General features: G+C 40.0%; 2 protein-coding genes across 2 annotated transcripts in view; one reads left to right on the top strand and one right to left on the bottom strand.

The window, feature by feature from the left end:
- LOC109462236 (phytanoyl-CoA dioxygenase-like) overlaps positions 1 to 2,453 on the bottom strand; it is an 11,089-nt gene extending 8,636 nt beyond the window's left edge. Inside the window, exon 1 of the mRNA XM_019758771.1 lies at positions 2,352 to 2,453. Within this exon, the coding sequence (XP_019614330.1) occupies positions 2,352 to 2,453 (102 nt within the window). The remainder of the gene's footprint in view (positions 1 to 2,351) is intronic.
- Positions 2,454 to 5,297: 2,844 nt separating this feature from the next.
- LOC109462270 (collagen alpha-1(II) chain-like) overlaps positions 5,298 to 12,051 on the top strand; it is a 21,974-nt gene continuing 15,220 nt past the window's right edge. The window contains exons 1-2 of the mRNA XM_019758799.1: positions 5,298 to 5,326; positions 8,295 to 8,330. The gene's annotated coding sequence lies outside the window, so the exon portion shown is untranslated. The remainder of the gene's footprint in view (positions 5,327 to 8,294; positions 8,331 to 12,051) is intronic.

Below are 12,051 nucleotides of genomic sequence, written 5' to 3'. Positions count from 1 at the left end.
CTCTCTCTCTCTCTCTCTCTCTCTCTCTCTCTCTCTCTCTCTCTCTCTCTCTAACAAACAAGTGGTACAAGTCATAACAAACTGAAACTCATCTTCAATGTTTTCATTACATTTTTTTTTCATTACATCTGGGACACAGCCTCTGAGTACCTGGTGTGTTGTGGTGTCGACCTTTTTTCAATTTCAAAACGATGCAAATGTTCCGAGAAAACAGAACAGATATATAGGTCAGCTTAACCCTCAACAGAACACCTTCCCGGACTGATTAATCTGTACACCTGGGGTCCGCGCGGACCCCAGAACAGTTTTTTGCTAATTTTTAGAAATTATCAACATGTTACCAGCTCAATTGTTTTGCAAACTGATGTGGGGACCTCTGTGTCCACATTACAAACAAAAATCATACATTTTGAACTTTTTCTATTTTTTGTGAAGAAAAGAAGACAAGAAGAAAAACACGATTTTTAAACCCATTTCACACTGAAGGGGCTTTTGAGGCCCAACTTTGATCTCAGATAGCGGCTAAACGGCATGCGCTAGAAGTATCAAATTTGGAGACCTTTCCTAAAATGTCTCTGGAAAAAAGTTCATTTTAGTTTAATACTAGTAAGTTGATGTTTTTTGTGTTGCCATGGCAACGGGTTTCTAGCAAGCAGATTTTTTGAAAATAGAAGTAATTTTGGTTTAAACAAAAAAAATCTGAGTTTTATATTAAATTACACTTATTTTCCAACATTAATAACATCTTACATAATTAAATATAAGTTAAATCATTTAATATGCATAGAATATGCTAATTTGATGACGTCGTTGGTCAAAATCCAATATGGTGGACTATATTGTTAGCTCTGACGTCATATGACATCATAATTACACCAAAGTTATTAAAATTTAATTCTATTACTACACCATTCTCTGAAAACTTCGTAGACACACGATGAGTGCATAAAAACATATAAAAACGGAAATAAGGTAATGTATAAGAACGCCAGTGTATCCATTATGATCGAAAGCCGGCTGGGGTCCGCGCGGACCCCAAAAGAAAATCAGATATAATTTTTCATAGATGGTAGAAACGGAGTTTTCTGCACTGTATTGAGAGACAACTTTGTGGGTGACAATTATCTAAAATTTCAGAAAAAAATCTTTAGAAACAAAAAAAGATATTACAGAATATATAGTGCTGGGGTCCGTGCGGACCCCAGGTGTACTCTTTAGGGTTAAAATGTAACATTTTACTAGCATCTGAAGCTATTTAATATCAGTTACTAGTCATACTATTATATTGCATATCATATATTATTGTACTGTTGTGTGAATAAAGATTATCCCTTTCATCCATTCAGAATGGAACTTTTACGGCGATTGCATCTAACCATCGTTTAGTCCTGTGATTGGGTTCAAGGTACAAGGTCAATCCAGACTGACTCCCCCTAAAGGCTCTGTCACGTATTCGGGACTACGACCTTTGCCCGACCTTGCTCCGAACACCAGCCAACCACCAGCAGCTAAGTCTAATTTGACCACCGAACATACTGCTGACCTCGTCCCGTATATCAGACGACCGCGTCCCGTCAGGTAACACCTGACCGAAACTCCAATCCACGCAGGAACGTTTTAAACATTCGGCTTGAGCGGCCGAACCACAGCCGACCTAGCTCCCGACCAACTCCTGGTCGATGTTGATGAATAGAATATTTATTCGCACGTCTGTTTTGGGGGTTCCAAGAGGATGTCATCCATATAATCAAATCAAGATGGCCTTAGGCGTACGTAAAAAAAAAACCCCTCCAGAACAGTTATGTACCATGCATGTAACTGTATCTTAATTGACTTACGCTTACTTATTTACCTTTTTAAACATAATAAGTCGTTACAAAAACATACCTAACCACAGTGATAAAACGTTAGCGCTGGAAAAAGATACCGACACGTATGAGTGTTGGCATGAACACAATGTCTGGATCGAGACCATTTTGAAACCATGGGCTTTCGTACGTCTACGAAAACGTTCTGTTAACTTAAAGTTTCCATTATGTTTCTGTTATCATCGAAGACTGCAGGTTATTTTTTATTGATTTTTTTCAGCTACAGGCACAGGTCCAGCACTACGTAGCGACACTGTTTACTGGCATCTGTACCTGATGTTAAGGCAGCACGCAGCACTATTCTGTACCTGTTCCGCACGATCGGCAACCATGAATAACGTATCTACATGTATAAAGGTTAAACATCCAGGTAATGAGGTACACAAGAAAACAGATTTGGACAGATTTTGAAAACAGACAGTTCAAAATTGTCCACTTGCTTCAGTTACTGTTTTGTTAGGTCCTTTATCGTCTAGACCTCACCTCACTGAAATACTGCTTAACCTGTTCATTGGTCAGTTGCCCAGGCTTCTTTTCTTTGGGCTGGACGGGGGCTGTGGTGTAGACCTCAGGGTAGGCGTCCATAATGGTGATTACTTCACTCACACACTGGTCACTATGCAGTTTCTCTGTCCGACAGAAGGGGATAAAGTTTATCTAAGAGGGGAAGGGTCAACACATGGTAAACGGAGTTTGGACTTTGGACGTTCAAACGAATGTCCTGACATGACCTGAAGACGATGTGATAACCTTCATTATGCGTTATAGGCAAAATTAATCTTCAAGCAGATATTCTAATGGCTGCAAAGACAGAATCAAATTGGCCAGACAGTTACCATTTCGCAAGCCAACATGTATAATGGTAACTGTCTGGCCAATGGATACAGCCTGGCCAATTTGATTCTGTCTTTCCAACCAGCAGAAGATTAGGGCAAAATGTCCCGTCCAATGAGTAAGACTTTTACACACTTTGCAATTGACTTGGGATATGTAGGTCCCCAGGTAAGATAGCGCATGCCTATTGCAAAAGGTGAATGTCCCCGAGACGTAAGCAGAACTCATCAAATATTTGCATTTTTTTTCTATTTTGTTGTTCTACGTTTTGACTGATCGAGGTGGGCGGGGCTATAGGATCCACTAGCAAGTCTTGTTTACCTCTCAAAGGATTTCACCATTGACACTGGGTATGCGATCTCTTACCGTGAATTCACGACGCTCGTTTGCTGGCGTAAACGTTGCATAACTAGAAATGTATCGGGTTACCAACGTTAGTATTTATTCTATAACAGCTATAGGGTAATACGTACCTTCCTTTTCCTCTACTGCATTTAAATATGTAAGGACACAAGCAAACACACACACACACACAGAGGGAGAAGTGATGTTTGATGTTTTATTAGATATCCATTAGATTAGATATCAAATATAATCTATTCTTCCTGGATTCATAAAAACAAGTCACACAAATATAATACAAATTAAGGCACATAACATAACACTTGCATCCATTAGACTACAACTAGCGTAAAACTACAGAACAATAAACAGTTACAACTACAAAGCAACACGACATTGACATTGGGAGGTCAGAGGTCAGATACAATGATAATATATACAGCTCCTTGCTTGTGTCAGTACATTACCACCAGTGCTTTAAGGGTTTGTTTGTATCTATCTTACGAGTTATCATGTCGTTTAAGATGTTCTTGAATAGTGTTGGTGTGGTAGACCTGGCGTGTGGTGTGAGAGATAGAGAAACAATCCATGTGAGTTCAAAGGTCATTGCAACTGACTTATATTTACGTACCCAACTGTGACATGACCCGGCTCTGAACTGGAGGGACTGGTTTTTACTTTGTCTCGGGGTAGCCTCCTTCGCAGACTTGTGGGGCGGACGCGAGTTCTGCCGCGGAGGGACGGTTTTGCCGCCGATGAAGTTTGCCGGGGGAGAAGTAGTCAATGTCCCAAAAGGCGGTGATAACTTCACCCCAGCAAAACTGTCCCTCAGAACTCGCGTCGCTCCGCGAAAAAAAAACATAACGTCGCCGCCCCACAAGTTTGAAAAGGAGGCTAGTCTCGAGGTATCTGACACCACAGTAATTTTGTGATAGCCTGGCTGGCGTTTCCAGTCGTACACAGGCCAGCTCCCCGGCTCGGGACCAAAGGAATTTTATCAAAGGCCATCCCCCTAGACAAACACACACACACACACACACACACACACACACACACACACACACACACACACCTACACACACACACACACACAAAGAGAGAGAAAGAGAGAGACATATATATACATACAGACACACATACATACACAGACATATACACATACACACACACACACACATACACAGAGAGAGAGAGAGAGAGAGGCAGACATATACACACAGACATACATTAATATGATTACATTATGATGATGTGTAACACAACTATCGTACATGATGAAGCATAACCCAGAATTCATTTTAGACACCCCATTTTTATTCCACAAACACATTATAGGTGTTTAAATTGGTCGATCGGATTAAAAAAAATAAAGATGCATTTGGGTAGCTTGCAGTTTAGCGGTCTTTCGTGTCATGATTGGCACCACAAGTAAGCACGAAGAAAAGAAAAAATTCACCATTTGTCACATGAAAAAATAATGCATGTTCTCCCTCTATGTTGAAAACGTGCGCTGCCAATTTCAGGTGGCGGTGGGCCAAAAAGATTGACGACTGTGAGGCGCTCAGTGGGGGTCGCAGTCTGTGTGTGTAAGACGAAGACTGTCCCAGGCGTCTGTCCTGCAATATTTTTCGTACGTCATGCAAATTGTCTCGTGTAAATCAACATCATTAACAGAAGATCATCCATGCAATACCAACGAGTGTGTCTGAACAAGGGTAAGAAGGTTAAAACTGACAAACTGAACAACATCTTTAAAAATGAAATGGAATTAGCAATAGGACAGAATGACTATTTTCATAGTTGCCTACAATTATAACAGTTACATCAACATTAGAAAGGCTGAAAAGGTATTAGTTACTTGTGAGATACTGAGGAAACACTACTAATTGCCCCCAGGTGATGCCTAAAGCATTTCCTTGTGGCATACAGCTAGGACATTTCCTGAAAGTAAGGGTCAAATGAAAAAAAAAAATTCGTCGCAAAGGTTTCTGGGGCAAAAAGGAATGTACCAATCAGTTTTCAGGACCATAATCCTAGCCTAATAAGATTATGGTTCTATTGTAGTTATTGTATGAGGTAAAATGAAATAATTTTTTTTATATCCAAACGATGGTTTAGAAACACTTGTTTGGTCGTAATCGCCTCTGGTGGCAAACTAACAGATTTTACGTACAACCACGTTTCGAAAAGAAATGGTATCGTCTGAAATTGCTTACGTCACCTGTATGGTAAAGTACCAGCGCGTGACGACTTATTTATTCCCTTCCGATCGTCAGTTTCAGGTAAGTCACTCTTTTTGTCTCCTTGTATCGTTGCAATTATGTTGCATTTGGTGTACTTAAAAAAAGTGCACTTTTGATGGTTGACAAATCGTGTATCACGTATTACTACCTATTGGACTAGGCCCTTCTTTTTTTATAGGGAAAAAAAATTGGCTTATAGCCCATTATCTCTTTAGTGAACCTACCAACTATTAAGTATCTAATACAAAAAAAACAAGGTGTAGTGATGTTTAAATCCTGTTCTGTCTGTTTCAATAGTCAAAACCTAGCATTGAAGCTAAGGAAAAGTTACGGAAATAACTGTCTTCAAAATTTCTCCAGGGTCTTATTTTGTCTATAAAGAAATGTCATTTGTCTTTTCGTATGCATGTAAGATAACTCTAGAATCTACATTTTTAAGGCATTCAAATAGTATTAACATTCAGAGTCGTAGATTTAAAAGCGCTAGGCGCGTCCTTTACAGCGTTTTTGAAAGTATTCCGTGGCTGCACAGGCCTTGACCCAGCTTATTCTTTCACACTTCGAGGGACGACTGATTATCTTGTCTTCGGCCGTATGGGTAAAAAAAAATCTCATCCACGCTTTTAACTCGCGCTATGCAGGTGCAGACTGAATAAAAAAATGAGCGGTTAAGAGTAAGTTTTAGAAGGCGGTATTTTTGCCACGAGTGAGGTGATTTTGTACATGTATATCGCGTATATGACTCTGGTTCTCCCACCCGGAAACAAATGTCACCGAAAATCACATCGGGAAGATGATTAATATCTTATCTCTGTCGCCGCCGTGCGTTTCCGTGTCCTGAACAGTCGTTGCCATTTCGCTGAATGGTCGATGCCATATTTTAACGTATTCTGACATTTTTAAGGGGCAGTTCAGTTTCAACATTTCAGTTTTTTAATGTACAACGGCATCGTGAAAAATAGTAGATATCAGTGAAAAGCGACTCAAAACGCCCAATCCGATAACCCTGATCCTCTATGCTATGAAAGGTGTTGAAAGAGCGTTCTAATATACTTATAAGTTTTCCATTTAGCGATGTGGCACTAACCATTTCAAATGGCAATGCCTGTATAGGAGATTAGCGTCGCCCCGGGTCACCCGACGAAATGACCCCCAGTCATGCTGAACTCTGCTAACGCCTATACCTGTAGCCTCCTGTGCAGGCCTCCGGGCGGGTGGGAGTAAACGCGTTGTTTACCAGAGAACGTGGCGGAAATAACTGGCAAAACAGCGTATTTACCGCATTATCAAAACCCTCACCCGCGGAGGCCTGCACAGGTACTTGATTTTAGCACTATAAAGTAGCCGTTTGGCTACCGATTCTCTATTGTTTACCAGTCCAGGCAGTATTTAGGTTAACTGTAAGCGTAAATTAGAGCAATTATGACGTAGGGGGAAATGCTAGAAAAAAATCTCTTGGGGGATTCTGAATCCCACAGATAAATGATATCGACTCTGAGACGCTGGGGTTTCTTGGTTTTATTCCACATGTTCCCTTTTCTTGTAGCTAAACTAAATGGCTACCACATGCACAGCCCATTAGTCAACTAACTACGTAAATTGAGTTCATATGGTTTTGTGCAAGAATTATAAGTTGGTTTAACCCTCTGCCTATCAAACGCAATTATGACGTTGGCGGAAATGCCGGAGGGGACTGAAAGTTTCATGGCGGCAAACAAAAAAAATATTTTGGATGAGAAAATCTGTCTGATATTGGCATGTAATGCCATTTCTTAGCACATTTTTTGTCATCACGTCATACTTAAAGCTTTTGAAAGAGCCCAAAAAAGCTAAGCGAGGCACCTCCTTATTCTTTGGATATAGCTAGAACCAGCCTACTATACGGTACAAGTAACATTGTTGTCCGTCAGTGAAAACGTATTTCTGCCTCAAAGATATCAGTAAGCCATATCGGATAGAATTGATTAAACCTACTACATTAAAAGAATCACCAGCAAATTGACTTTTAAAAAATCAAGTTAGTTGTTATTTTGATTATTAGGTATATGTCCGCATTTCATCATTTCATATCAGTGACATTACAAGGACCGTCCAAATATACATGTAGCTGTCTGCCCAACAAAGCCTGACACAATGTTTTCAAACTTTAAGGCAGACCTAGAAAAAGGAAGAGACGCAATGGCTTCTGTGGCAAGAGCAGTATTAATGATTGTCGTACTGTTTGTCATCCTGACATCTGTGGGTGAGTGGAAGTATTGTTCTGGGTGAGTTCTTCGGTGGGGTTGTGTACATGGTTGTCCAGTCAGAGGTGCTGCATGTTTGTACAGCATGTGGGTGGGAAAGATTGACAGGCAGAACGACAGGAGGTAAAAGGGTCAAGTCAACCTAATCTCCAAGCAGATCTTTTAATGGGGGAAAGACAGTATCAGATTGGCTGGCCTGTATGAGGAAATTGATACATGGCCAATTTGATACTGCCTTCCCCCACTAAAAGATCTGCTTGGAGATTCAAGTCCACCTTCACTTTGTCGACACCAACGCCGCTGCACTAAGGCCACATTGATTTGATTATATGGATGACATCCTCCGGGAGGTGCGTGCGAATAAAAAAAAGTTTTGCCCCCAAAAAAGTTGTTTTCATTGTGAAATCTACGTGGTCATGAGGGTTGAACAAATGGGACAGAATATGGTTTGGCGAATAATCTAATATTCAAGTTCATTTCCTTACAATTTCATATTTTTTCGTTTGATTTTGGCATTCTACGACATTGGTATAGTTTTTACTTTTTTTTTGTAACTTACGGTAAATTTTTGCTCATTTTGCAACTGTTTTGTACGATTTACAGTATGGTTGCAAAACTTTTTTTTTTTTGGAAACGGCCGAAAATTCATGCGCGCGCGGATGTCATCCATATAATCAAATCAACATGGCCTAACCAACAACAAACAGTATAAAAATCAATTCTTTCTTGGCGAAGGCAATAAACAGCTTTCTGATATTTTACAGATTGCTGGCGCAGGCGTCGGCGTCGGAGACGAGCTAGTAAGTAACTACATGCCTTATTTGACAAGTACGGTACATCTTGCAATGATTGGCTGCTATTAGGCCACAGCAAGTCAATTTTATGGATGACATCCTCCGCAGACTCCAAATCTAACGCGAGGGGGCGAAAAAACAAACAAGGCGGGCCGAAAAAAAACAACATTCCTACATTATTAAATTTTGACTCAATCATTGTACAAATGGTTTTGATTCAATGGGAACATCACATATACACAGCCGACATCACACATCACTGCGAGAGACAAAGAAACAAAACATTAAATCATAGCCTTGTCTTGTCTCCTCTCTTCATAGTTATCTGCCATCCACCTCTCGGCATGGCAACAAACATCTTTGCCCATTTTCGCCATGTTGACCAATGTCAGAAGACAACAAAATTTCTTTTCTTTTTTCCAAAATCAGGCGAAAATTAATGCACGCGCTGATGTCATCCATAGAAATTACTTGCTGTGGCCTGCTTTTATGATCTATCTGTAACTCCCTGAGACGTGTTTTTAAGAAATACGAACTTAAAGTATATTGGCAAATAAACTTGTAGCTCAACGGACATATTAACATTTTTTAGTCAAGACAGAGCAGTTCTACTGCCAAGTTGTAGAGTTTAGAACTTTGTTTCAACTTTACACGTCTAAAAGGAAACTCACTATGACTTTTCAGCCGAATCTTCGTCAGATGAATGATCTACTGCGCTGATTCACTCCTGACGTCATCTTGCTTCTGCAAGTCTGAAAATTGATGACGTCAGGAGTGAAACAAAACAGGCGGGAAGACGGATCCTTCCACCTTCACGGCCCAAATAGAGTCGATGCGCCCTGATGTGTGCAATAACACCTATACACCACTCACAAGTAGTCCTGCTCCTTATCCAATATGCGCAGCAGAAATAATTTTGCACAGTGCTTACACATTTGAATTCATTCACTTAGAAGCCATATGGGCCTATTCATAGATGTATTTAATTTACTGAGTTCCAAAAAAATTCTCTTTTGCCGACGACAGCGGCTGGACCACCTGGTCCCCCTGGACCTGCCGGCGGCCGAGGTCCCCCGGGCCCTCAGGGACCACCAGGGGCCAAAGGTTCCACCGGACCACCGGGTGCAACGGGCCCTCCGGGATCCGTGGGGCCACAGGTACATATTCGTACACGCTTTTTTCTACAGCCCTCATCGTCACTACTTCTTAGAATTTTGGTAGTAATAATTTGTATCTATTATTACCTTCGCCAAGAAGGTTATGTTTTCAGAGGCGTTCGTGTATGTGTGTGTGTGTGTGTGTGTCTGTCTGTCTGTCTGTCTGTCTGTCTGTCAACACGATAACTTGAGAAGGCCTTGATGGATTGTCTTGATACTTGGTAGGTGGGTAGGTCTTGATGAGACCTCAAAATGATTAGATTTTGGACCCCCTAGCGGCTTGTTATGGTATTGCAGAGTAACTTCCGGTTTTGATATCTCATGATCTAGACATGTTATGGTGATGAAATTTGGGTGGTAGGTAGCTCTTGTGCTGGGGAAGAAGTGACGTGAGTTTGGGCCCCCTAGCGGCTTGCTCAGGAACTGCAGGGCTATCTGTTTGAAAATATTCAGAAGAGGATAACTCAAGAACTGGTGGATGGATTGTCGTGATTTTTGGTATGTAGGTAGCTCAAGTGACGCTTGACATAATTATGCGACAATTATGGAAATCTGGATCTAATTTGCATAATTAATGGGGAAATTCTATAAATCAGCTGCATTACATTATAGGACTATTCAAGCTTGTGACATATGTAATTGAGAACGAGAGAAACACAGGCAGATATTGATTATGTAAATTAACGCCTAATTTGCATAATTAATGAGAAAATGTTATAATTCCATAATGCTAACTGCCTGGAATTTCATACTTGGGGTATTTGAAAGTTAAGTGAAGGTGAACATCATTAAAATAACTTATTCAAATAAGGACCTCATTTGCATAATTTATGAGGAAATCATAGAATGGCTTTCTTTGTTAAGATAAGGCTGTCTTTTGATGGAGAATATGATCAACTATACAATACAATATTATAATACAATATTATAATGTAAATATAATACAAATGAGGATTTTATTTGCATAATCAGAAGGAATCATCTTTGTCAGTCATAAAGATTAACATCATTTGGCGAAGGTATGAGATCGTGGGACTCTAGTTACTTATATTTTAGATTTATGTATGTTTTTTTTTATCTGGACAGGGGGCCAGTAAAGGCATCTGCCTGTTCCCCCTGTCCTGTCCTTGTGACAAAGTTTGAATAAAAAAAAATAATTACAGTCCGGTCTTAAGTTTGACATCTTTGAAGAGGCGATAGTCCCCTGTTATGTCAATCCTTCCATAAATGTGATTAATCTTCATGAATAGATAAATCATCATTGCTAGAGGAAGAACAATGTATTTCTCTTGGAAATATGGCGTAGATGGCTAGAAAATACACAAAGGGGATAAAACCCACGTACTCAGTCTAATCTTAGTTGAGATAGAGAATACGGGCGTGAAAATCATGACATATTTAAAAGGCCAACCAAGACCAACAACCAACTAACACCCCCCTTTCACCATAGCTTTTCAGCTAAAGCAGACGTAGAAAGCCTGGTATTGGTGATCATTGATATCATTTCTGCACTCGTGACATGGCGAGCATCATTAAATTACTAAAATACTGGAAGCTACGTCATAATTACTTAACTTCCAAACCGTAGAATGAACATCAATTCTAGTTTGTTCTAAGATAATTCGAGCTATGATTTCATTGAAAAAAGATGTTCATTGTGTATTAATTTTTCAGGGGCCAAAGGGAGAACGTGGTCCTACCGGATCACAGGGTCAAAAGGGAGCTACAGGCCCGCCTGGCTTACGTGGTATGACCGGTCCTCCAGGAGCAAGAGGTAACGCACAACCAGCTTCAGTTCCAAATATTTCAATAGAAATGTTAATTGCCCATTACTTTGATGTAAAATTTTGAAGGTACCCACAATAATATATTAAAAAATTATGGGGGAGAATCCACGTGTAAAGCCATTGATAATCAATCATTGGCGTTTGACGTTAATGTTTTATACGTCAACTAGAAAGGCCAATATTTGCTTTGGAGCAAATACAGCGATGGGTTCACCACATTTTACGACATGGCAGGGAAAGAATGAGAAACACAAGGGAAAACAATGATTTACATTGATATAACTATAATATGAAGTAACATACAACTAAAACAACAGTTGGATAGCTATTCCCTACTTTATTGGTTAGGATTTTTTATTGCATAATGCAAACTGTTGGTTTTCAAAAAAAAAAAAACGTTCATGCCCCGCATTCCAATGCTGGAGCAGAAAAGCTTGAAATACCTACCAAAACACTTGAATAAAGACATACTGTCAGTATGGAAATGCTCTGTGCAGGTGTTAATCAAGTTAAATCCCAACAGCCAATCAGCAAGAAATGCTCTGTGCAGGTGGAAATGCTCTGTGCAGGTGTTAATCAAGTTAAATCCCAACAGCCAATCAGCAAGAAGTATAGAGGAAAGCTGCATGCCTATTGGTTGATGCCCTGCATTCCATTGTGATGACTCATGCCCAGACGTGGTAAACACGGCACACTAACACAGTAATACATTTGCTATAACACAGCCAAAAAACTCAAATAAAAGCATTCTAAAAGCCTGTATCACAAAAATTACGCCTAGGG

Source organism: Branchiostoma belcheri, unplaced genomic scaffold (genome assembly GCF_001625305.1).
Source record: "Branchiostoma belcheri isolate BF01 breed outbred unplaced genomic scaffold, Haploidv18h27 scaffold114, whole genome shotgun sequence".
Lineage (NCBI taxonomy): Eukaryota > Metazoa > Chordata > Leptocardii > Amphioxiformes > Branchiostomatidae > Branchiostoma > Branchiostoma belcheri.
This window is presented reverse-complemented; position numbering and strand designations above follow the sequence as displayed.